General features: G+C 40.6%; 1 protein-coding gene across 10 annotated transcripts in view; it reads right to left on the reverse strand.

The window, feature by feature from the left end:
* Positions 1 to 22,639, reverse strand: part of DYM (dymeclin) — a 211,971-nt gene extending 189,332 nt beyond the window's left edge. For 9 of the 10 annotated variants that reach the window (XM_005528071.3, XM_014257063.2, XM_088054394.1 and 6 more), the window contains exons 1-4: positions 22,520 to 22,639; positions 11,230 to 11,412; positions 1,455 to 1,507; positions 715 to 808 (exon numbers count right to left, since the gene is read on the reverse strand). In XM_005528071.3, the coding sequence (XP_005528128.1) occupies positions 715 to 808; positions 1,455 to 1,507; positions 11,230 to 11,369 (287 nt within the window). In that variant the 5' untranslated portion in view covers positions 11,370 to 11,412; positions 22,520 to 22,639. The remainder of the gene's footprint in view (positions 1 to 714; positions 809 to 1,454; positions 1,508 to 11,229; positions 11,413 to 22,519) is intronic. The other variant, XM_088054390.1, reaches the window with a different exon arrangement.
* Between the last annotated feature and the right edge of the window lie 5,294 nt (positions 22,640 to 27,933).

Here is a 27,933-nt window from a genome sequence, read left to right on the forward strand (position 1 = left end):
CCCATGGAACAGCATAGAGTCAACTATAGCACAAAGCTGTACTTTCAAGATATTTTAGGATTAAAACAGCAATAGCTATCTGGGCACAAGTAACTTCTTACTTTAGATGCAAGCAAAACTTGATGGCAGTCCTGGGAACAAGGAAGATTTCCAGCCCCAGATATGATGAAAGTGGGACACTTATCTGTGAGTGTGAAGGACAACTACAGAAAGCCTCCTGCAAAAAAATCTCAGTGCTGCACAAGTAACCTCTTGAGTTCTCTCCTACTGCTGAAAGGGGCAAACAAAATCAATGGAAGCTGCATGACATAAGTTGAAAGCTGTATTTTGATACATATTTACGTATTTATAGATATTTAAAATATTTCCAAGATAGAATACTGGCTCATACATTAAGTTCAGCTAAAAAGTTCAGATAATTTTTAAACATCTCTAAGCCAGTAGTACCCATAGCTTACACCATTTATATAAAAATATGTTCATCTAACAAACAAATATGTGTTTTTCCCCAGTAATCTACTTACCTATTACACTTAATTTCTGCATTTAGAAAAGTACTAGACAATGTGTTCTGTTCCAAACAACAGTTTAAGAGAATTCTAAGGTTTGGTTTGTAAGCATGTTAATTATCAGAGTGAAAAAATTCAATAGCTAGCAACAAAAGGAACATTTAAAAAATTAAATGGCACATGCAGCTCTTTTCTGGGAACTTACTTCTGACATTCTGCTGAAATTTTTAACTCTTTTGTTCTAGAAAGAAAGACTTTAATCAATGATCCAAGGTTTCCCGTTCGAGGATTCTTCTCAACTACATGAGGAAAAATAAGATACAATCATAAAGCATGCATAAGAAGACATTATCTACTTCAAATAATACATAGAATCAAATCAAATTTCAATGTCTTAAATATTTCTAAATAAAGCACAGTATGCCTTGTTTTTCTGTAGAGGCATTCTTCTTTCAAGATTCTCCAGTACATGGTTTACTAGCCCATAATTGTTCTCTAAATACTATTAATCCCAGATTTAAAATATCCCAAACGTGGGATACTCATATTGCTTGCTTTCCCAGACTTGTCTGCAGCACAACAACCTCTTGTCAGAAAACTGGGCAGATCTTCTCAACTACCTTCTTGCAACACCACTGATCACATTTATATCATCCCTTCCTTTTATCCTCTAATTCTTTCCCCTTACAGATCACCTTAAAGGGCAAAGGGAAAAAGACATAATAGAGAAGGAATTATTGTTTCAAACCTTGCAGTTATATCAAGTTCTGTAAAACAGTTAACAGTGGAAGTAAAGGTTTGGGATATACACAAACACACTCTTTAACTGTTTTAATCTTACTAGGGCAACATATACAAATAGAATGCTAAAGGCATGAATGTGCACAGGGATGCTGTTTCCCAATTTTTCTGGTAAAGTACAGGGAAAAAAGCACAAGGACTCACCTAAAGACTTACAGACTGAGATTGTGGCTTCTTCCAAGAGCTTTAAATCAGCACTAGATAGGAGGAAAAGAAAACAAAAATAGTTACACAAGCAATTGGGTTCCTGTAGTTGAAGTGAAAATTCATTACAAAACGATAATAAAATCTTTCTATGAAGCACTTAATTTTAGTCATTGAGGTCAGTTTGTCCAACCTCTCTGCTCAAGCAGGATGTCCTACAGCCAGCAGCCCCAGACTATGTCCAGGTGGCTTTTGAGAATCCCCACAAGCTCTCTGAGCAACTCATTCCAATGCTCTGGCATCCTAACATCAGGCAGTGCAATATTCTTTTCAAGTACAGCAACTATAAAACAGGAAACTAATATTCAAAAGTGAATTGCTCATCAGAGTGAAATTATGTCGGTGTCTTCTCCCAGGGAACAAGGGACAGGATGAGAGAAAACGGCCTCAGGCTGTGCTAGAGGAGTTTTAGATTGGATATTGGGGAAAATTCCTTCACGGAAAGGCTTGTCTGGTCCTGGCAGAGCTGCCCAGGGCAGTGGTGGAGTCCCCATCCCAGGAGGGGTTGAAAAGCCGTGTGAATGTGGCACCTGGGGACATGGGCAGTGCTGGGAAATGGCTGGACTCATTGGGCTTCATGGGCTTTTCCAACCTAAAGGATTCTGTGATTCCATGAGCATTTTATTACTGCTAGTTTTGCAGCTTTAGTGCTGCCATGCTCAGTTTGGTGTTACTCAAAGTACAAATAGAACAGCAGCCTACAGAAAGAACTTGAATTTTTTTTACAAGAAATTTCACATGAAATGACGCACTTTTAAAAACATGAATAAAAGAAACCTCAATCTGACATTTAACCTCAAGCTATGCAGCTCTGCCTTTTAACTAATGTTATTATACTAGTACAACAATCACATCAGATACAGCAAATTGTTTGTAACTTCATTAATTGCCTCGTGATACGCCTCAGAAAAACATCAACTCAACAGAACAATAAAGCACTAAAGCAAAACCTGACAGCAGCCACTGAAACCACACCAGCTGCGTCAAACACATACTTCTGACCTACCAGTGCAGGGCAAATGATCCTCAAAAATAATCCTTAACAGATGGGAAAACAAGAAAAATCATCAGATACTGTGTTCAATGCCACACTGAACAATACAAATATTAATAATTAAAGGGTACCCTGTTCCACCATTCTCATCATTAATTTTTTTTCCTTATATTTTGCCTGAATCTGCCCTCTTCTAGTTTAAAACTATCACTTCTTGTCATATCATGAAGGCCCTACTGCTCAGTGTTTTGGAAGAGATGGTAGAGCCTCTGTAAGACTGAACATACAGCCTGACCTTCAAGGACTTCTGAAGTTCAACAAATTAAAGGACAGTCAAAAATATTTAGCTCAATGCTTGCAGTCATAACACAGTCCTCCTCTCTTTTTCAAGTCCAGTGAAGTCTTTTTAAATTTACGTGGTAATCCACTTTAAAGCATACTATTGCATCAACCTGAGATTATCAGCGGTGCTGTGTGGGAAGCTGTTAAACCAGCTCCAGTGCTGAAAACCCTGTGGAGCCACGCTCTTGGAAGCTGTGGAGTTTGAGCTCTTCCCCAACTCATGAGGACTAGAAGATACTGTAGAAAGAGCAGTCAAAATAATTATTTCAAAACCCTTCAATAGGAAACTATTCAAGATAGAGACATCAAACAAATTACGTTTTAAGATGCCTGCAAATTTTCTTGTATATCAGACTAATTTACTGTGTAGTGAGCTGACAGCTGAGACAGCTCTTCACCTACAGCTGAATATCCTAAGACAACTTTAGATTATGCAGATTGGCTTGTCCTGATATCAATTACCAGCATTCATTCGTCTCTTACAAACTGCTTTGAAACACAAGATTCAGAAAGAACAAACTTACACTTTGATATATATCAAAAACATTAGGCTTGGTCTCAAAGGTGGTTTCTTGTTCCAGCACTACAAACATGCAGAGTAATTAAAAACAAATGGTGTTGAGCAAGAACACGCCACCAGCAACTACGGACAACACAGTTTTCTAGGTCTATGTGACCTTACACTCTTTTAAAAAAACAAAAACTTCTAAATTTGCCCAGCTGGCTTCTTGTCATCAGGATTTATTCCTTCCAAAGACCTGGCAGGCAGGGAGGGTGAATATTACAATGGACAACAACTCAGTAGAGAGTTCTTAGGAACTGAAAAATCATAATCTAACACAACATGACCCCTCCCACTATCCAAAGATCCTGGGGACACAATCAGAGTGGTTATTGTAATTGCTCCAGGATTTAAACCATATATGCAGACATTCAACTTTGAATTATGGTTCATTTTCTCCCTAATTTCTAAGGCTAGGTTTCAAAGTATAGCATTCTTACAGGTTTTTTTCTTCTCTTTGAGTTATTAAAACCCACACAAAGTCCTCAAAAAAATTCCACAGAGTTGTTTAATTTCTACAAGTTGCCAGGATCAAAACCAGTGACAAAGCAAGCAAGGCTTTCAGATCTTCAGCAAAGCTTTTAACACTCAAGTAATTCTTTTTCATACTAAAGAGAGGTTTAACGCTTAAAAATTAACTACAGCCCACTGCCTCTTATTCATACAACATGAACACAAAAGTGAGTTTTTCAACACTCAAGACTAGGTAACAGCTAGTGCAAAATTTCAGTTCACTCAAAAGAAACACCTAGTGAGGGGGAATTAGAGCAGAAATACTAGCCCAATAGACACACACCAGTAAAATACTCAGTACCGTTCCATCCCCAAGGATGGATTCATGGAGACAATATCATGGAGGAGTTCAAATATAGCAGCTCATTCCTAAGTAACTTGGGCCAAACTTAGCAGTGACTTTCCTTTGATTCCTGGGTAAGAAAGAGAAGTGAGAGACATGGAAAAAGCTGTCAGGGTACTTTCTTGTGAAGAGACAGAAGGTAAATTACATTAAGATTTGGGTAGAAGATGCCAGAGTCAAGATTCACAAGGTGGCACAAAAGAAACAGTACAACCAACTGTGGCGCCGACTTTTCTCTACAGCCCTGTAAAAATTACATCTGGTTAATGAATGAACATAAGAATGGAAACTCAACACTGAAACATCTGTCCTTTAATTAAGCCACAAAGAACACTGCTAATAAGTACTTGAATTGTATTTCAGCTCTAACAAGAGCAAAGACTGATAAAGTGAAGCTCCTTTACTGTAGTGATCACAAAAGTGCCAATTCTCTCTGAAAACCCTTACCTGAGGAATATAGACTACCCTGCTGTCAAACACCTGTCAAATACGTGTCTGAAGCACAAGCCTGATGAGGAGCCGCTGAGGGAGCTGGGAAAGGGGCTCAGCCTGGAGAAAAGGAGGCTCAGGGGGCCCTTGTGGCTCTGCACAACTCCATGCCAGGAGGGGACAGCCAGGGGGGTCGGGCTGTGCTGCCAGGGAACAGGGACAGGAGGAGAGGGAACGGCCTCAGGCTGGGCCAGGGGAGGCTCAGATTGGATATTTAGGAAAATTTTCTCTTGGAATGGGCTGTCCAGCCCTAGAAGAACTGCCCAGGGCACTGGTGGAGATGCCATCACAGGAGGGATTTAAAAGCCGTGTGGGTGTGGCACTTGGGGACATGGGATAGAACACATGAAAGTAAAGAACAGGTTTGTTAAGGATGGAGTGTAAAATATTCCCTGCTCTATGAGGAACATTTGGTGTATTCACAACAGGCAGCAGACTATCTATTGCTAGTAATAAACAGGCAGTAAGTACGGAAAGTCAACTCTGCCTGCTGCTTGATGGCTGTGCTGGGCATCAGCAGAAGGAACCCAGGAACTCCAGTAACATCCAGGAAGCTCTGTCCCGGACAAGATACCTCTATGGAAACTGGTCACACACATATGGAACAAACTCTGGGGGTCGTGGGGCCTTCACAGGAGCTGTGGCTGTCCCATTCCTGGAAGTGTCCAAGGCCAGGGCTTGGAGCAACCTGGCATAGTGGAAGGTGTCCTTGCCCGTGGCAGGGAGGTGGAATAAGATGATTTTTAAGATCCCTTCCAACTCAAACTGTTCTGAGCTTCTGTGACACCAGCTTCAAGCCATGGACCTTTAACAGCACGATCACAGTGACCTGGGTGAGTTTACACATGTACTTCAACTGGCACAACCTGCACTGAACCACCTTGCTTTCAGGGAGCAGTACATATTTACATATTCACCAGTTCTACAGTTTTCCAAGAAATGAACAAAAGGTATCACCTGATGTGAGGATTCAAATAGGCTGTCAACATATGGGGCAAACAGAATAGATTGAAAGCAGAATATTCTTAACTATGGGGACTTTACTGGCTCACTTGGATACAAGCAAATTTGTAAAGTGTGTGGTTGCTTCCCACACACTTTAGAGAAAAAAATTCCAGGCTTCACAGGAGTTCCTCCCCCATTCTGTGATCTGATGGCTAGTATTTTCAAAGTACTTGATAAAAAAAAAAAAATTATTTTATTTGCTTTTCTTTTATGTAGAAGCTAAGTCCACAACTCTCAGCAAAACTAAAATTAATAATAGTGAAATTTGCTTCCTTGACAGCACAGCCATGTTTATAGAAAATTGGTTTGTCTTTGTTTATTTTAAAGGTATCCAAACAGGAGAGGTTTTACAGTGGCAGTTATTATTTTCTGTAACATCTTAACACCATTTAATTAGAATACTTTGCATACCAATTGTCACTAAAAACTGCTCTATACACAGGCAGCATCTGTGTGACAGCAGCTATCACATATCAGTGGTGAAAGTAAAGAATAATCAACGATAATCATTATTTCATTGGGATTTAGTTACTCTGTGTTTGCAATCACTCATCAAAGTGACAGTCCAAAGAGTTTCTTCATCAGGAAGTTAGTTTTCTGTACGAAAATCTCTTTTCAGTAAAAGTGGGAAAGAATGGCAATTTGAGCAGTCTATTAATCAATAAAATGTCATCATTTTCATTGACTGAAGATTTTTATTTCTGGCTTCTTATGACCAAAAAGAAGGATTCTGTAGTCAGCTTTCCGGCACGTCTTGTAAAAAACATTACATCCAAAAAGAAGAGGATGAGGGAATAAAGAAAAAGAAAAAAAAAAGAAACAGTGGCATTACAAATAAGATTATTTTTAAATGGTTGAATTCAGCTGCCTTACTTTATAACAATCAGTCTTCTGCAAAAACATAATTACTAAGACAGTGAAGGTTGTTTCCTGACAGCAGTCAACTTTGGAGAACACGGTTTTATCTGCTTTTCTTTTAACAGAACCACAACATGTTTCAAAGTTGCAGTGGCTTCTCTGAAACTATCTCCACATAACAAGAGAAAGCATAATTGGCCAAAAGCTGCAATTATAAACATACATCACAACACCTGCCCTTAGTATGGCAAGAAAAAGATCCAAGCTAAAGCAGACAAGTACTCCTCTAAAAAAGGAGGGGGAAAAACCAAATCAAGTAGATTTCCTGACAGTTTTTCCTGAAAAGACCTTTTTTCTTTGCCACTGCACACAAAACAGAAGAAGCAGCCCATTTACTAAATTCATACTGTGGGAATGCTGATTTTAATGGACTAGTTGGAGGACAGACATCAAAGAATATAAGGCAGCATATGATTTATTGTACCATTTGAAAAACGTACCATGTTAAGGCAACATAAAAGCTTCTCATTTTTATGTCTTTCCATTAAAGGCCCACGCGCATTATTCTTGTATCAGCAACTCATTAATAACTCTCAGGAAGGAACAAAGCAGAACAGTAAATATTAAGCACATGATTTTCAGCAAGTTCTGCTTTAGTTAACTTTAAGTTTTCCATCAGAAAATAATTGTAACTAATACCACCACTAAGGAGGAGGTTGCATTCTTGGTAGCAAATCACAGAAAAGCCAGACAAACACAGAGTCTGACTAGACTGGGAGCTAACACTCCAAAGCAAATCTCATAGCTCTTAATCCTGACAATAAGTAAAAAAATCATCCAGAAAATCTGTATTTAATTTTTCCAATATCCAAACACTATTGGACTGATAGGTCAGTCACCTAAAGTATAAAAGTGGCAGATTTAAGAGGTTTTATACAATTTTAATTCAGCTCCCACCAGTCCCTTTAGTGCAACAACTAAGGACCCATGAAGAAAAAAAAGATGAAAAATAGCATGAAGGAGTATGAAATTTGCATATCAAGTACTTTCCTGATGGCTGAAACCAGAAATGTCTCAGCAGACATTTCAACAGTACCTGCTTAGCACGCATAATTTGCTTTATGGAAGAGGATATCACAATAAACCTTTTACTGTGAAAACCATGAGGCAACCTACAACTAAACTGCTGGAAGCTGTTCCTCTGTCATTTATGTCTGCACCACTTATCTGCTCCCATTCCTAGACTGTGAAAGGCCCTGGTGGCTTTCTTTACCTGCCAGATACCCAGGCTGGCTCTGGCTGTTACTATTCACTCATGGCAGGGGAGTCACAGGCAGTGAGCAGGGATTCACCACCAGCTCATTTCTAATTACTGACAGCTGATACTCTCTCTTATTATTTGCCTAATTATTAAGAAAATCAACAGTATGAGAGGAAGACTAAGCAGCCCAGAAAGGCAGAATATTAGACTCCTTGCAGGCAGCTCTGCTTTGTCCACACACTCTCCTGTTCATTTTTGGATGGCACAGAAGGTTTAAGCAATCCCACCTTTTAGCTCAACAGGCTGCTGTGCCCCAAAAAATCAATCCCTCATCGTGCCAGAATTGTTTTGTGGTGCCAAGCTATGAATCACCATAGGGAATTATCTTGGCTGAAAAAATAAACACTTCTGCTGTGTTTTCCAGATAGATTAGTTCCTGATTAAACCCACAGAAGAACAAAATAAACGCTGGAAGAGATAGTGAAAGGGCAGCAGCATCTTGCATCAATGTTGCTGATAGAGATACAGCGACTTTGCAGTTGGCAGCACTGGCACTTGGCAAACTTTATTCCCTACAGAAAACTACCTTGTGGTTTTCACAGAAACAGACGAAAAAGTCAACAGGAATGAAAAAATAAAACCCATTAAAGAAGGCACAGCTGAGAAAATGAGCAATGCTAAACAATTTTGCATGGAACCAGAAAAAGAGAGATTAGCACATTCAGTCAGGTAGAAGTCAGGGAAAAAACCAAAAGGGAGAACCACGAAGATGAGACATGGATAAAAGGACAAAGAGATCAACCAAACTGAAAGGGGAAAGAGAGAAAAGCAAAAGAAGGACAAATAAAGGAATACAAAGTGCCAAGACACACAAAGCATATGAAAATAAAGACAGCAGAGCACAAAAAGTGGTGCTATTTTAAGATCTGGTATCATGTCTTCATTTTTCTCAGAGCAGAAAGACAGCAATTCCCCATCTCTCAAGCCAAGGCACAAAGACTACTGTTCCACAGAAGGTCCAGCTACATTTGACACCTGGGATCTACAGTACCTGGACTAACATGGAACAGCTTCTGTAAAGCAAAGCACTAGTCACAAGTTCCTAATTAGAAAAAGCATACATGGAAAACAGTTAAAAACCCCACAAACTTACTTAAACTCACTGATTCAGATTTCCCTTGGAAGCCTTCCTTGCAGAAACTGTTTCCTTGCTATGGCCAAGGCTTCCTGACAACTAGGTAAATTTGTTGGGCATCTGTTGCTGAAAGGAGTAAATCTACCCTAGCCCTATCACTTCCCTACCTTTTTAGTTTTTGCTTGGATAATTTGGGTTTGGATGATTGCTTTCCCTACCAACATTAATTTTTCTATCACCTTCTCTTGTAATGTTTTTCTTTGCCTCCTCCCCTATGATACTGACATATGTAGAACAGAATTATGTCCAAAGCAGCACCCAGAGAAGACAGCCCTCTTTAGGTAGATCTTTTACTCTGAAGTATCACCAACTGCCTCCAGAAAAATGCATCACAAAACTTACACAGTTCCAAATAATACTTGCAAACAGCCACCAGTTTTGCAACAGACAACTGGGAAAAGTGAATTTAAAAAGAAAACTGCAGAACTATGTCCTTTATGACAGGTGAAAATTGGCTCCTTTCCACAAATCGCAAACTAGCATCCTGCTCCTGCCACTTAAGCCTCATTAAAAAAAGAGTTAACTTGGTAATTTGGAAGATTTCAATCTCAGAAATTGACACTGACCTTTATTGTTCTATTCCTGAAGGCAAGGTTATCTGATATAGACAAATGCTGAGGGTGCTGTGCAGCCAACATCATCCAATTTCACTTGCCAATGGCTGTCTCAGGTAGATGCAACTAAATGTGAAATTTCTGTTTCCTTCCAGTACTAAGCTGCAGAAAAGAGGCTTCTGAAAATATTTCTCTAGCTCCCAGGCAAGAGCACCATCTGGTGTTCAACTAATTAAAGTTTTCAACCTGCATTTGGATCATTTTATTGGACTGCTTGTCTTTTTAATTATGTTTCTTGCTTGAGGTTTTTTTGTTTGGTAGGGTTTTTGCTTTGTTGATTTGGGGGGTGCTTTTTCAGAAAATTTATTCTGCACTGGCTCTGAATTCTATGAAACAGGCATAAAAAAGCTGCAAAACAAGCTAAGAAAAACTCCTTAACTTTCATGGGGGAATGAAGAAAAATAGAACCAAAAGAAATCGGTGGGGTTTTATTTGTAATTAATCACCTTAAAAAAAAACAAAAACCAGAGTATTATATAAGTTCTTAGAATACTGTCAATCTCATTAGTCATGGATTGGCTGTAAATAATTCTTGTCTTCAGGGATCTTAGAGGAAAAACAACTGCTAGCTCACACCTCCCAATTATGTACTGCTCTCTACCAGCTTTACAGCCCCCCACAACACCATCCCCTCTTCCTAACCTCTGGCTATTCTCTCCAGATAGAAGTGAAAATACTTCCTCCTCTTCACTCTTTTCAAAAATAGCACCGAGTAAATGTCTCCCAGTTTATTTTCCTTAACCATTTTCCATTCCAGTTGCCTGAACTTTCACTTACATAGAAGCACCAGTTTTATGCTGAAAACTGTAAAAATAGTTTAAGTAACACCTTAAGGTATTAATATCAGATTGTTCTTGTAAGACCGATAATTAACACACAGGCCAAGGAATTTAGCAATGGAGTTGGGTTAATAGAAATTACAGGAACTTAAATTCTCTACCTCAGGAGATGTGCTATGGATCCTCTAAAAAACAGTGATTTTATTTATACCCACACCACATCCTGGAATGAAAAGACATCCAAAGTTTGAATTTTAGGTACTTAGAAAATATCTTTATGGAGAATACACACCAAATTTCTTTTTAAAATGCAAAGAGGGTGAAAAAAAAGCCATACAGACTAAGCAACTCAAAAGCTAACCTACAATTAAATCATGCAAGAAGTACAATTCACTCTAAATTGAGAGGAAACATCAAATGTTGGAATCTTCAGCAAATCCAGTCAACCCAAATGCTATACAAAGGAAAAGAAAGCTTCCTAAAACAACAAGGAAAAAAATTCCCCCCCAACACTACAGACCCTACTTCTGATCTTTACCAGGAGAATGAATAGCAATTACAGCTATCATGAAGAAGAAAGAAACCCACAGGAATGGCAGAGGTGGTGGAAAACGCTTCCAAACTTAGAAATAACAGTCTATTTTACACAGGCACTTATTCCTCTGCTACCTAAAACAGCATTAACTAACGTAACCATTGCTTTCAGACTGGTCACTTCTATAAACATGTTATCAAAGCCAGCTCTTCAACACCCTCTTACCTGTTTGTTGGAGTAGTGAAGCTAAAAGACAGAAGCTGATTCCAGAATGGGTCATTCTCAGAGATGGGCTCTGATCCTGACAGTTTCTGTAAGTACTCATTTTCTGGAAGCTCACTGATGCTGCTGCTATTTGCTCCCATCTTCTTTATTTGGCAAATGAAGGATCCTTCTAAATTTTCATTCCTTTGAGGAAAAAAAAAAGAAGAAAATATTTTAAGTCTTTTGCACAAATAAGGAATATGCAGACCTTGAGTTAGCCACCAGTAAAGCTTTAGAAAATAGCTTTTTAGAAAAAGCTCCTTGAAAAATTACTGAGATGTAGAAATCAGGCACACAGGAATATATTAGAAAGATTTCCTTTCAATAAACTGGACAACAACATCTTTGATCAAGAAAGATACAAGTTTCTGTGATATTGCTTCAGTCATCATCTCATTTTAATAAATTATACTCAGCAAGAACACTGCAGCACAGTTTTATCAGTAACAAGGCTGCTAGAGTGGGGAAAACTACACAGAATTCACAGTTTTAATGGGGGGTCAAGCTGACATACTATTCAGAAATGTGTTTTCAAACTGAACATGTACAGATAGAAAATTACTCCTTCGGTAAAGATGCAGGTAATTCCTGTGTGCCACCAATGATCTACACCTTTAAAGTTCCTGCCTTTCCAGAGTAAGCACAGCTCTTATCACGCTGTTATCAAGCAAGCAAAGGTACTACTGACCATACATGAATCTCCTGACCTGTGTAAAATAATGTGGTTCCTTCTAGACAACTACTTCAATGGGAAAAAGCCATAAAATGAACTCATCAGAAATACAACTGCTTTTTGATGGAACACTGCAGAAGCTGGCACTCCAAACCCTCTTACTATATGTGTTGTACTTGATCTGTGTGAAGAATGAGAAGGTTTAAATTCTTCATGCTGTTTCTCATCTTTATGAAGTATTTAATTAAAGAAAGAGAACCACCACAATGCTATTGACTGTGTGTCACAGTCATTGACCTCACATCTTTCCAGGGCATCAACTTCAATAAACCTCCACCTTTTGGTGGAAAATACAAACATACAAAATAATTGTGACTGATAGGTTTAAAAGTTTGTATGAAAAAAAGGCACCCCCATCAAGATAAAAGTGTTGTGGAATATTTACTGTAACCTAAACACACTCCTGAGCTGGCATAAGACATAAGAACAGGCACAGCTGTATCAGAAGATGTAAGCTACCACCTAGAAGGAACTTTCCCTTGGTTTCTACAAAGATACAGATACAAAGTATCAGATACAAGATATAAAACACAAGAATCACTATGGCGCCGATAAGCTCAAACTCATCAACTTCCTGAAGCAATTACTTTCAGAAAAGACACTTCTAATAGCAGTTAATATTAACAAAGAACTGTGTAAATATGAAGAAAGCTTACTAAAAACAAACAAGAGACGCAACAAAAAGCTGCAACCTTAGCAGCCATAGTGGAAGTTCTCTGAAAAATTTGTATTTGAGATTTAGAGCAACTGCATAGTTCCCAAATCTGTCAAAACAACAAAGACAGCACAGTCATAGACCAGAATATAAAATATATGAAGTAATGAAGAGACCTTTAAAATATGAAATCCTACCCAAAAAAAAAAAAAATAAAAAAGTTAATTGGTGATTATTTTCTCAATTAGTTTCTAAATTTTATTTGTAGGAGATTCTACAGGCACAGACACCTTGCACCGGACCAGGTTGCTCCAAGCCCTGTCCAACCTGATGTGTTTGCAACATGTTCAACTACTGCAAAAGCCAACAATGATTCTGTTGGCTCTGGACCTATATTTTTGACTCAAGCCCTGTCCCTGTGCCTTTAAATGACTTAAAGGCCCTACATTTAAACCTTTATTTCTTGGAGGAAGGACAAGTCTAGTCTCTGTCTGCTTCAAGTTCCCATTCTCTGCTCATGTTTTCCAGCTCACTTGCTCCAAGACAAACAACTAATGGTGAAGAGAACCAAGAGGCAGCTGGAGCCCTGCCCTCAAATCCCTCCACCTTCACCTGGAACTCTTGAGTTCTCATAACAGAGCACTGACAAAAAACTGACTGCCCAAAATTCTTAGCCTGTTCTCCTAAGATGAGTCACCATATCCTCTATTTACAAGCTACTCTTACAGCTCCCTGCAGCTCCCAAAGCCCCCCACATTTATACCACTTTCCCAGAAATATGACAGCAGCTAGAACAGGTTTCATGCTAATTCTTGAAAAGGAGTCATGCTTGCTTTCCAAATTTCCTACGGCATGACAACAGGTTCGATATCATTAAGACAAAATCTAAAACCAAGAAGGCTTTAACAGCAAGTCCTAGCAAAATTTTATTGTCTGTTTTCAGTCAGTGTGAAATCACTGTGGCCAAGAATATGCCCAGTCCCACGGCTGCAGCTACTCTCCCAAGCAACATGACAAGCTATGGAGTCCTTTGTGAGCCCTACAGCCCTGATGCCCAGCTGGCTCCTTCCAAACTGCAGAGAAAATGTTTCACTCTTCAGACCTTCCCCAAAGCAACAGAAAAATAAGGCACTGGCTGATTATTTTCTTCTCTAAATGAAAAAAAATATGTCATCCAGACCTGTCAAAATAATCTACATGCTAATTTGAGATTTAAATAACTGACAGTAGTTTGCAGATAAGGGGACTTGGCGAGCTTTGACTTCCACTCATTCAAGAGCCAACAAATCTTGGAACAATCAAACAAACACATATATTTTCTCTCTCTTATACCCCAGGTGGCCTCTTTCCTCTCCTAAGTACGTTACACTCACTACACCCTTCTGAAGTAAAAAATCTCAGCAAGTTCTACTTATCCTTCCCATAGATGACTCCTGTTACAGACACACAAAGCTAACTCCTTCCATCAGGAAGCTGTGTTATCTCAAACTTGATGAAGTGCTCTGCAATGACTTCATGATGCAGCCTAAGCACCTTCAGCTCCTACAATCTAACCACAGACCCTGTTTTACATAAAACAAGACATTTCTGAGGAACTCCAGCCATCAAGTGACCAAGGAGACAAGTCTTTCCTTCAGAGTTCATGATTATCCTACAGGAAAAATGTCTAAAAATAACTGAAAATAGAAAAAACCCGCAACATTTAATTTCCAGGCATTTTAACAACAGTAACAGATTAACCCCAATGCTTTAACTTACCTGATTACATGCTAGTCATGATCTCAAAGACATTCCTGAGACAGCTGCTATTAAATAATATTAAATGGCAGTTACCACCTCAAATCATTTTCAGACATGCTATCAAATGTTTCTTTAAGAAACAGCTGCTTTTAGCTGAAAAGATCATTCAAATAAAGTATGTAACAGCTTAAATGTCCACACTGCTTTTGATTAAGAGGCACTGCCTCTGTGCCTGTATGCTGGTTAAGACAGTAGAGGTTCAAGTCCTTGTCAATACTTGGAACACATTTACGACAGTACGCTTTAAGCAGTATTTAAAACATTCATTTATTTATCCACAATTTCTCCTACACTTGAATTTCATAACAGCCCCCACTGCACAGAAAGGCTCCTCCAGGGGATCCCAAAGAAATTGCAAAAGACAAGGTTAAACAGCTTCTGCTTCCTCGCATGCTGAAGTGGGACAGCCCCAAGAAATACCAAATTACAGGAAATTCCCTTTCACTCCAGGAAAGTCAGTCCTTACCCTAGCAGTAAATTACCAATGAAATCTAATTTCCTCCTCCTTGAAGTACACTAAATAAATAAATGCATGGTTCATTAAAATAAGATTTTACAAAAAGCCAATCTACTTACTTGCCACATCCCCCACCAAAAAAAAAACCCAAACAAACCAGACACAACCTATTAGCAACTCATTTAGTTTAACTCAGTATTATTACACCCCCAAAGAATCATAACCCAGTCTACAAGTCTCATTCTCTATTAAATCCAGCATCTGTTTAGTCCCAGAACTTGGCTCCATGATGCAGCAGTAGAGGCTTTAGAGCCACACAAGGGAGTTTGTTTTGTACATCAGGACTCATTCCAATCTTAAATTACTAGGGACAGGTATAAATCCCACGTTTACTGTATCTTCTAGAAGAGTTTAGTATTAATTATTAACAAGGCTTACAAGAATATATTTTTTCCTCTGAAAGAAAGTTAAAAGCAAGTCAGCAATACATAAATGCCATATATGAGCTCCTGAGTATAATTCAAGGTACAGAAGTGTATTGTTGACCTTGGGAAAAAACTTCTCAAATTCTGTATATCTTCTATTTAAGTAATTTTGGACAAGTAATTAAGAGCTCCATTCAGGATTACATCTCCTACTGGTCTCACAACTTAATTGCTAATGCTGGAATTTTATCTGTCCAGTACAGCCAGCAGCCCCCTTCCAAAACTGTGCTTGCCAAGATGTCTGCAGACATCTTGAATAATATAGATTACATATAGCTGTGGGATTTTTTTTTAAATGACTGCTTTAAAGTGTTAAGAATTTGAGATAGTCATGCACATGATCTTACAATGTCATCTGAGATCTGGTCGCTAGGCTGAGTCTTTAACACAACCACATGAAAATTCTCAAAACATTTTAAAACCTAACAAAAATTTCATTTCTATACATAGCAGGCCTCTGGTTACCTTTAGAGTTTGCAGCTTTATAAACTTAAGCAACTGGACATCCTTTTCCTTCTAAGCAAAGCAGCCACAATCACTATAAAGATGACAACATGAGATGTAATGCTGCTCATTCAGTATTACCAAAGCACTGCACTGAGGTTTTTGGCTGATTCCTATTGGTATCCAAGAACTGAAGGTTTCAGGTTTTGCATCTTTCACCATGAGACATTAAAGCATCCCACAAAATCCTAACATAAATCTTACCACAGAGTTATGAGACTGCTACAACATATTTACACATAATTCTCCATAAAACAGACAACAAAGAAGTTAGATTAACAGTATGTATTGTTCAGCTCCAATATTTGAATTTTACTGTCTGCACAATGTATTTGAATTCTGACTATTCACTCATGTTACAGTAATATTTCATAAATTCATAGAATGGTTTGGGTTGGAAAGGACCTTTAAAGGACATCCCATCCCAACCTTGTCAAGGGCAGGGACATCTTTCACTATCCCAGGTTGCTCCAAACCCCATCCAACCTGGCCTGGAACACTTCCACAGATGGGGCAGCCACAATTTCTCTGAGCAACATTGCAGCTTTTCAGGCATGTTAAGTGTTTATTTACCTGCACTGCCTGGGAAATTGTTTTGGGGAAGTTTTGGTGCTATTATAAAGGCTGGGAAAAAAAAAAAAAACAAGAAATGACATTTTATCTTTCTACAAAGACAAAAAGCAGTTATGCAAATATTTCATACTTGGAGATCATTCACAAATTTTCATACAAAGAGGCACAAAACTGTAAGAATTTTGGTCTTACCAATTTAATTGGTAAGATTCTGCTAAGTAAAACTAATTATGCAGAAATACCCAGCAGTAACAATTCATGGCAGTAAAAGGGATCTTCAGGAAAAAAATCTTTACAACCCTCAGACTTTAGGAATTTTTGTCGTTTGAAATCAGAGAAGAATATTGAAATAGTCCTTCTTTTTAAAGCATATTAATGAGTCAGAATATTTCAGCTACAACTTAATGCTTAGCAATCTTCAAACACTATCAAACCACTATTTAAAATTCATCTCCTCTGATACTCCAGTTAGCCACAACCAAGCAGCCTGGGAGATTTGTGAATGGAATAAGTGCATCCTTCGTGACCAATAAAGAAAGTTTCCTACTGTTTTTAAGTTAATGAGTTACGCAGGAACAACTGTTTCTGCTCACTTTACTTTACACTGATTTGTAATTTTCCTCCCCTTTTCTACTGCCTTTTTTGCAACCCCTCCTTTCACTCCTTTCTTCAGATCCCTTTATGCACCCCTTTTACTTTTACACGCTGAAAATGTTCAGACACATACCAAATCCCCTCCTCCCCAGGAAAAAACTCACCAAAAACACAAAAAACAGTTTTGTGAGAAGTAGCAGATAGGCAAGCTGCTTTTGTGAAAAACACAGGTACTCTTTTAGAGAACCTGGTTGACCATGACAGGGTCTATCTTTGCAGCTTGGGGGCCAATACCATCTCTCATAGCTTTCTAGATAATTCTGTGGTTTTCCTCTACCCACTATTTTTCAGACACTGCCAAGTCTGATGTCAGTAGTACTGTCACTGGCTATCTTGATACAACCCTCTAACCTACCTTTGCAGCTGCCCAAGCACACTAACTATTCACCAGGTACCAAAACACCTTCCTGCAAAGCTCAGTACATCAGGACAGAAGCACTTTTGGATGGCAGTATGAAATGCAACAGAATTATGAAGTGATCCTCACAATGCCTAAAAACAAGAACAATACCAAAAAAAAACATCTTGAAGTCTTTAGGCAGCTCTCAACATAAATTATCTGACTTGCTCACTGTTTACTCAGCTGGATGAACAAACACAGCATCTCTTTGGTTCTCCTGCTCCATTCTAGTGCCTTCCCCTTCCACAGTAAAGAACCTGAACTGAGCAGCAGTGCAGTGATATAAGTACGAACCTTCTGGGTTCCACTGAAGCCTTAAGAGTCTTGCACATAGCAGAAGTGATTAATCTTGATAGATTTACTTCAGGCAAAGAAGGCCTCTCACAGGGAAGGCAAGCAGCTGAAAAAACGAGTGATGATGCTGTGTTTTCAGCTCTGGTTCCCTTCCCACAACATTTTCGTGGGAGTCAGTCATCAATAAAAGCCTAATTCTGAAGAGCACAATCTGCTTCCTTCATGTCCCACCTACGGGACAGTTGTTCTGCTCACAACTGAAAGGGATTTTTCAAAACCTTCATGATGAGGCAGAGCATTTCAAGCAGAAGAATTCGGATGTGAGTGAGCCCAGATGCTGTGGTGCTTCCCCAAGCTGCTCAACAAGGGATGCTATTGTCTTTGACAGCTCACCCTACACAGTTTGTCACATTCTAATAAAGTGTTCTGAAAGGAGATGAGAGAAAAATGAAAACCTAAATTCCATAAATCAGACTGAGATGTCCTGATTGTGTTTCTCAGCACCATCTCAGGAAACTAATATATTTTCATATGCTCTGTAATCTCTTAAGTTCCATGCTACTGGTGACCCACTCTGTTAATTTCTGATCACAAAATCTAATAATTTTGATAAGCAGATGATCACTTACTAATCTCAATATACCTTACTTCAAGTGAACTACTAGTCACCTTCAGAGGTAGTCTTCAAAGCTGTCTCCTGAATTAGAATTACGGACTCACAGGAGGTCAAAAACAACCTTGCGCAAATTGATCCTCTCTAAAGTTATAAGAGATCAAAAATAATTTACACAAAGATGCCATTCCAACCTTTTGTCTCACAAGAGAAACTTCTGATACAGAGTGCTCTAAAAAAATATTAAATGTTATGTGATGGACCAAACACCAATAAGCAAATCAAGGCGTGTGGCAACCTAAAACCCAAAATCATACTATTTCCAGCCAACATGGATTGGCCTTTCCATTAGCACATACCCATTAGTGACACAACTAATCTGCATGTCCTCTATCCCCTCAGTCACCATGATCTGTCAGGGCAGGGCTGTAGTTCCATGTCAAACCTCTTGAGGAAGCTTTTGCTGAATCCTGCATGTAAAACACCTTCCTGTTAAGAAGTTCAGAGAGCTCCTATTTCACTTTTACTTAGTTAAATAAGCATTTAATTTAAAGACCTCTTTGTCCAGTTTACAAAGCAATTTATGCAACAAAATGTGTCTCTAGTCCATTAATACAAAATCCCACAAGATCAATTAGGGAGTCTTCAATTTCATTCATTTCTAGTGCTGGCAGTTACACTCCCATACTAAAACATGATACTTGTGGCCAAATCTCCCTGAAGCTCAAAAGCCTCTCTACGTATAAAATTTATCAAGAGTTTAAATTTAAAGCTACAAAAACTATAAAGATCACTTTTCTGTTGAAATTCCTACGTAATAAGTTATGAAATAAGTACTGCACGAAGCCTACCAATCTGAGAGCAAAATGACAGCATCAATTTTACAAACATCTCCTGTCACAGAGGGGAGGAGAGGTGGTGTGGAGGCAATTATGAAAAAATTTAATTATGAAAAAAGGTACTTCTATCCTTACTCTTACATTCCAACACCCCAAGAAAAGGTCAGCACTCAAACACAGCTACTGTTTTTTGGAGTACATGCAGAAACAAATTCTTTAATCCAATTAGTAAACACTGTCAGAAGAGAAGAAGGCTGGGTCAAGCACACCTTGTAATTTCTGTGTAAAAGGCTCTACACCTGTTACAAAACTACTACAGGTAAATAACACATTTTTCAAAAGTTTCAAGAAGTGAAAATTCAAATACTATCTCCGCTCTCTGCAGTGGGCAGGTATTTCTGTAAAGGTTTTGTTTGCTCTCACCAGTGAGGTTCCTGCTGCCAGCCAGGACAGGTGCGCTGGAACTATAAAATGAGAACAACAAACTGAACTTTAAACAAGAATATCAAAGGGATATGGGGCTTAAAAAAAAGACAAATCAAGAATATGCACAACTCATATTGAGACCTACCTTCACAGATTAAGAACATATAGCACATCAGAACCAACACTGCTGGTTTGATCATATCTTCTTCCAGTGGCCAAAAAGAGACTTATGTTACCATAAATACGGCAATGGTTTTCAAAAACAGTTTTACACCAACTCCCTGATAATCTTTGATAAATTATGTGATAAATTATAGTGTTGGAAATTTTGTTCAATATGAGAATGCTTCGATTACTTTGTCCCTTCCCTCTATTTTAAAAAAAAAACCCTCAGTTCAGGAAGATACCTTTCTAAAAAATCAATTTATAGTAATTTATTGTTTCTATCATAATTGAGATGGACAGATGGGCTGGATATGACACAAGTCAGACTAAACCTAGCCTGATTTAATAAATCAAGCAGCTTCTATATGGAAGGAATGTTAAGGTCACTATTACACACAAGCATTTCTCCCCTATTTCACTATCAGACGTAAGTAACACTTGCCTAAAGGCCAAAGTGATGTTCCAAAAAGATAATTCAAACACCATTTAAGCTTCAAACAGATGCTCAGATGTTCATTAAAAGGTCTGCATTTCTTTCAATATTGGTATATATTGCTATATTTCAAAGCTTATACAACTACTTTGGTATCTGTGCTCTTCCACATTTGGGCATTAACTATTCTTTTGCAACAGGATTCTTTCTATCTGTTTTTGAAGTTTCTGACAGCTGAAGACCAAACTACAGCATAAAAAAGCATGTTATGCAGAAAGAGAAATCTGCTCTGTATGTGTACTAATTTTATGTTATATTACATATCATGATTTATATTACCTATCTTCAGGATCTACTGCAAATTAAATTATACTTCCCAGAGTGTGGGAATACTTCAAGGTGCAATAGACTTTCTACAGAGAATACACTTTGAAAAATACTGTTAAAAACATTAATCATCTACTATGGCACCACTTCAGCAGCTATCAAACAGGATTTCTTGCTTTTAGTGACTTTTGTCAGTCATCAGCATGTTAAAAACATCTTAAAAATATAGCATGTCAGAAAATGCCAGAAGGCAGGCTTGGATTAGATATTGGGAAGGAATTGCTGGCTGGGAGGGTGGGCAGGCCCTGGCACAGGGTGCCCAGAGCAGCTGGGGCTGCCCCTGGATCCCTGCAGTGTCCAAGGCCAGGCTGGACAGGGCTTGGAGCAGCCTGGGACAGTGGAAGGTGTCCCTGCCATGGCAGGGGGTAGCACTGCATGACTCTTAAGGGCCTTTCCCACCCAAACTAGTCTGGGATTGTATGATCTCAGAATCTTCCTCTTAATCTGATAAAATCATTAGAAGGAAGCACCAGATCCATCTGAGTTTGGCAGTAATTTGCTGTAAGTACTTTTTTTACTGATTTAGCAGGAAATACGAAGGATTAGAAACTCTGCTGGCAAAACATCAGCACGGGACTGCAAGAGGAGGAGCTGAGGGACTCTTCAGCCAGGTGACAGTGCTGAGCTGGGTCCATCATCCCCCGGGCTGTCCATGGGCCTCTGCTGATGCAGCAGCAGTGGAAAGAGAAAACAGCCCATGGAAATGACAGCAGTAGGCCGTCCCAAACTCCTGGCAATCTAAGGAGCAGTGGCAATTTTCTAGTCGACCCAGCTGGAGCACCTTGAACGTTTTTCAGTTGGATTTGAATTGACACAACATGGGATTACACAACCCTGCGTTAGGACACGGGACCCAACCATTCAGAAGTCTCTTTCCACTCCCCTGCACTCCAAAAGTGATCCGTGATGGAAATATCAACAGCTTACTTACTTCTGCAAATGCCTACAATGATTAGAACTTCAGCCCAGCACGTTATCCCTCGGCACAGGAAAGGTAAAAAATCAGATTACAGCCCCACAAACTCCCTACACCCAGCACAGGAGATTAAAAAGAATAAATAAATAAACAAACAGTGTTCGGCATGAAGACATATGAGGTAACACAAACCTGGCAACTAAGGTGAGATACCAATTCAATTTTAAACTAAAATATGCTTCACTTTTGATAAATATTATGGTTCATAAGTATGAAAACAATGTGGTAGGAGTGAGGAGGCAGAGTGAGCCCCAGCAGATCTGAGATGCAGCAGAGGAACAGAAAAGCCTCTGCTTCCCAAGAACACGATGGAAAATAAATCAGTTTACCATCTAGCCATGAACAATAAATATCATTAAGAGCACATAAAAAAAAATACGGGTATAAATCTCTGGCTTTCCAGTCCTGGGCGCATTTAAAGGGACACAGGGGCATCCCAGGGACCCTGAGGGATCACAGGATCCCTGTACAGGATAACGAGACACAAGCACATTCTGGGAACCCTGTCACGAATTCCTGGATCCCTAAGGGACACAAGGACATCAAGGGGACCCAGGGAGAGATCGATTCCTGGATCCCGAAGGGACACAGGTACAACCCGGGAACCCTGTGAGGGATCCCTGGAGATGCCCCAGCCCGGCCGAGAACACGGCGGGTGCCGGTGCCTCGGCAACACTCCGCAGCGCCGGTGTCGAATTACGCAAGGCATCCCTCCATCTATCGCGACACAGGCCCGCGCCACGAGGGGACGGTGACGTCGGGACAACGGGGGGATCTCGGGGGCCCCTTTCGGAGCCGCCGACCGCCGGGTCCACCCGTTGCCTGCCGCTCGAAAGCTCCGCCGAGGCCACGCTTACCGTCCGTACCCTGGGCCCGAAGTCGGTGGTGGGGTCGGTGGCGGGGTGCTTCGGCCAGTGCCTCTCCCGGGTCCCCTCACGGCCCCTCACGGTCCCCGCCCGCCTCCACGTCGCCGGCGCGGCCCCGCTGCGCGTGCGCCGAACCCGCGCGGGGCGGCGCGCGGGGGACCACGGGAGGTGGAGTTCGTGACGGGCGGGGCGGCCATGACACCTCCCGTGTCCTGGGCTGATCCCCCAGCGTGGGCAGCAGGGGAGGGGGGATTGTGCCCCTGTGCTCAGGTGAGACCCCAACTGCAGAGCTGCCCCAGCCCTGGGCAACAACAGCACAAGGACGTGGAGCTGCTGGAGCCAGCCCAGAGGAGGCCACGCAGCTGCTGCCAGGGCTGGAGCCCCTGTGCTCTGGAGCCAGCCTGGGAGAGCTGGGGCTGCTCCCCTGCACAAGAGAAGGCTCCAGGGAGAGCTGAGAGCCCCTGGCAGGGCCTAAAGGGGCTCCAGGAGAGCTGCCCAGGGACTGGGGACAAGGCCTGCAGGGACAGCACACAGGCAATGGCTTCCCAGTGCCAGAGGGCAGGCCCAGCTGGGATATTGGGAAGGAATTGCTGGCTGGGAGGGTGGGCAGGCCCTGGCACAGGGTGCCCAGAGCAGCTGGGGCTGCCCCTGGATCCCTGCAGTGTCCAAGGCCAGGCTGGACAGGGCTTGGAGCAGCCTGGCACACTGGAAGGTGTCCCTGTCATGGCAGGGGGTGGGATTGGATGATCTTAAGGTCCCTTCCAACCCAAACCGTTCTGGGAATATTCTGATTCCCTACTCTACATCCCACATTTTCAGTGGGACATGAGGTAAGCCCAGCAAATGGGACCAACAGTGAATGTCTGAGGGTGGGACGATTTAGCAGGCCCCATCCTGGCCTTGTGCTGCTTTAAATCATTGCTTCTCCAAGGGTAACCTCTAAAGTGTGTTTTGTGCCATCAACAGCAGGTTTCCGAGGGCTCATTAAAAGGCAAACCCTTTCCACTGTAGTTCTGAGTTTATTCCCACATTCCACGTGGTGTGTGACAGCAAATCCCCAACGGGCTCTCACAGGTCCCTGGGCTGAGCATGCCAACAGCAGGTCTGCAAACAGCATGGGTGGGGTGTAACCCTGGGTAAACACTGCCACACACAGCAACAGTCCTCCTCTGGGGCTTGGCCTGGTGTTCACACAGCACTTGATGGTGTAATACGTGGAGTTGATTTGTCCTAACTAAATTGTAACTGTTATTAAAGTTATTATAGGAAGCTATCAAAATAATCAGTGTTACAAGGCAGATGCACCCCTTTGCAGATGTTACATGTTAAAACTGAGGTACAGGATGTAGTTTGGAAGATAAGTGATGTCCCAAGATGGAAATGGCCTTCAGATGGACAAAATTAGAATGACTTTAGGCATTGGGCCTAAAAACCAGTATATATAAGACTAATTAGTAGTTACCAAACACAGCACTTAGTACACACATGCAAACCTGTGAGGCCATCAAAAGGACAATGAGGAAGAAGAGAAGCCTTCACCAAAAGACCACCAAAAGAAGACTGAAGACCCCCTAACAACAAGTGAAGCATATGCCATGAAGAATAGTGACGTAAAGTTAGAAAAATCGGAAATAGGAGGAAACTTAGGGGAAACATTAATGAATATGTATAAGCACACAGTATATAAGTTTAGCTTGAAGTGCTTTGTTTTGTACAAGAGGCAGGGTGGGAAGCCTCCGTACCCCGGCCAGTTTTGTACGTGAGGTGGTGTGAGAAGCCCTCCCTGTACCCCAGTCGGTTTTGCTTATGCTTTAATCATACTTAATTACTGGCAAATTATATATATAAATTGTAATTTTTACTAAATTGTATTATTTTACTATACTGTATTCTTTTATACCAAATTACTATTTAATTTACTAAATTGTATTAATTTTTAATTAAACTTTTTAACTCAAAAGACCTAGTTGTCAAAATTCTAATTTAATTTATAACAACAGGAACGGCTGCGGCCATAGAGGTGCTGCATGGTCAACAGCATGGCTAAGAAACACCATGTGCCCAAAGGAAAGGTTTGTCTGGAACAATCCCCATGCAAAAAACAAGCATTGCTATGCCAGTGGGTGTACAAACACGTCTATTTCACAACATGTCAATTTATGTTTCACTGTGGTGCCAAGGCCAGGCTGGACAGGGCTTGGAGCAATCTGGGACAGTGAAAGGTGTCCCTGCCCATGGCAGGGGTGGGACTGGATGAGATTTAAGCCCCATCCAACCCAAACCATTCTACAATTCTAAAACAACAGTGAAAGAAAGATACAGCACTACTATCTAAAAGCATTTCTAACACAAAAGAATCACCATGGCAAACATGGCCCTCTGGACCTTTCCAATTAAATTACTGCAGCCAGGTTCACTGAAAACAGGAATAATGGCAGTCTGTTACAACCAAAATATGATTTGGTCCAGTACGTATGCTCTAACAATCAGACAACTGCACAAATAAGATAATCCCTTCTTTCATGTCTTAGGCAGTTTAATGGAACAGAATTATTTCTCACTGAAGGAGATTTTAGTTAACCTAAGTGTAAATTACATTTCTCTTAATTTCCTTTACCTGCAACCTCTGAAGCCACTTTTCTTTCAGCAACAATGTTCTGTACAGGACTCTACAGAACTGTTCTGTTTTGTACAGAAATCATGAAGGAGTGACTCTTGAGAACCTCAGCAGCTAGTCCAACAGCTCCCAGAATTGAGCTGGGACATGATTGCTATATCTGGGTAATAACAGCATAATGTTACTGTCATTAGATCAGAAATTAACTTTATTTTCAGTTTAGACATTCTTAGCAGCAGGATAAAGCCCATCAAAATAATCAGCAACAAAAAATTAATTCATTTTTATTTAAGAATTTTTGGCATATACTTGCATTTTTAAAAATGTGGTTTTCAATTAACTTCTTGGCAACCAGCAACTTCTGCAAACCAGCATACTAAAGGTACCACAACCCAATAAGACTTTCCCATTAAGAAAAAAAATACTTGAAATTAGTTTATTTGAATGATGTTTTTTCAAATATTGATTTATTTATATTTCCTCAATAGTATTTAAATAAAGCCAGACAAGTTTAATGCTGTAGAACTTAGGTCTAGATTTGCAGTACTTTGATCCCCTAAAGATGCCAATTCTGAAATTTTCTAGAAGTCTTCAGTGTAAATAAAGCTGATACTTGGTCTAGGAAATTCTGGAAGATGCCCACATGCCACCATCAGGTGCCTAAACCTTTTGTAAATCTTGTTTTTAGCAAGAAACAAGCACATGGGAATTTTCTCAGTGAAATTCAACTCACTTGATCAATATTATTCCCTCACATGAGAATTCCCTTAATTTCCACCTGCTTATTTTTCTTAAAGGCTTTGTGCACTCCTTTGCATCCCAGCAGACGACCTCATGCACTCCAGTCCAGACTTGGGCCTTTGTTTTCACTTGATTTTTATTTAACTATTCACAACACAACAGGATTATTGACCTATTCTTGAAAAAGAATTGGGCCAGAAGAGTTATAACACAAATCTCTTGACAGGACTTCAGTGAAGTGCCTCATAAAGTTTTGTGATGTACATTGCTCACTTTAGGGTTTAACTGCAGCTAAGAAAAGCAGTGGAACACCATTCCAGCCACCACAAATGTATAATCTTTTTTTGCGTTATCTGCCTGTTTTAGTTTTTGCGGTTTTTTCAGAAAAGGCCTTCTTTTGCAGAAGGCCTGGTGTTTAAAACAGTGCTGGTGCACAGCTGGAAGCCTGGTGCTGCCTGCAATGTAATGTACTATACACTTTATTTTCTATGTTATTATTCAATGCATTTCCTTCTGTAATAATATCCTAAGTAATTTTAAAAAATGAATTATGGAGACTTCATAAATTTATAAATGAGTACATTTACAGATCAAAGGAGCCCCAGTAATGCTCCTGATGTACTTTTTGTTGTGTTCACAGCTGTTTAGAGGTAAATACACTCTCTGGTCTGTTTATGAGATGCCCAGCATGTTAAAACAGCATGGAAGGGATAATCTCTTCAGCAACGCTCAGGAGTCAGAACACATATTCTTATTTAGCTGTAGAGCTGCAGCTTGGACTGGGCATGACTGGGGAATCTCCAATCCTGTGTCCAGTTTTGGGCCCTTTGTGACAAAAAGGACATGGAGGGGCTGGAGCGTGTCCAGGGCAGGGAACGGAGCTGGGGAAGGGGCTGGAGCCCCAGGAGCGGCTGAGGGAGCTGGGAAAGGGGCTCAGCCTGGAGCAAAGGAGGCTCAGGGGGCCCTTGTGGCTCTGCACAAGTCCCTGGCAGGAGGGGACAGCCGGGGGGGTCGGGCTGTGCTGCCAGGGAACAGGGACAGGAGGAGAGGGAACGGCCTCAGGCTGGGCCAGGGCAGGGACAGGGGGGACAGCAGCAGGAATTTCCCCATGGAAGGAGGGTTCAGGCATTGAAAGGGGCTGCCCAGGGAGGTGTTGGAGTTCCCATCCCTGGAGCTGTCCAAGGAATGAGTGGATGTGGCACTCAGTGCTCTGGGCTGGTGACATGGTGGGGATTGGTCACAGGTTGGACTCCGTGGTCTTTTCTGACCTAAGTGATCCTGGGATTCACTGATCTGATGGGGGTTATGTTCCAAAGATGAGACAAGAGCTGGTTAGACAGCAATTCCAAACTCAGGTCCGAACAGAGTGGCTCATTAAGGAAGAGCAAACAGCATTAATCAAGGTCATTAACACGGAGGTGTCTGTGCCCCAGCTCATTGCAAAGTCATGGTTGTGGCTACAGCGGCAGAGCTGTGAATGCTGTGGATCAATTCACACCAGCTCTGACCAAATCAGGCACTGGTAGGAAATGAGGCATCTCTGCAGGGGCACTGGGCAAAATTAGATACCAGAGCAGTTAATTAACTGGTGAAAGGAATCAGTCACAAGAATAAGACTGGACCATAGTGACAGTTCAGGGACTGCCTGTATAAAAAGGTGCATTTTTAGGCCTGCCTGAGGGAGGATTTTAGGGAAATTAAATCATAAGGAACAATCTAAAACTGCTGGAATGGTTTCCTTTTTAATCTTTTAAAGAGCTCTCTGGTTTGGCAGACAGGAAAAAGCAGGAATTACCACTTTTATTCCTTACTAAGCACAGGGACATTTAAAACCCTTCACAGCTGGGATGCAAGTCAGCAGCAGAATCCATCTTCCCAGGAGGAAGTAAAAGCTTGCCCAGTGAACTCAGTTATTTTAGGACTTCCTTGTGCCGGGGGTCTGTCTCCAGGTTTTCAAAGATTTTGTCACCATTTTAAGTGTTTATAGCTCTGAGCACTAAGAATGCTGTGATTCTGTGTAATAACTGCATGAAGCGACTTATTTTTA

This window comes from Pseudopodoces humilis, chromosome 4 (genome assembly GCF_049639895.1).
Source record: "Pseudopodoces humilis isolate 2021_Gansu_Grassland_sample_001 chromosome 4, ASM4963989v1, whole genome shotgun sequence".
Taxonomy (NCBI): Eukaryota; Metazoa; Chordata; class Aves; order Passeriformes; family Paridae; genus Pseudopodoces; species Pseudopodoces humilis.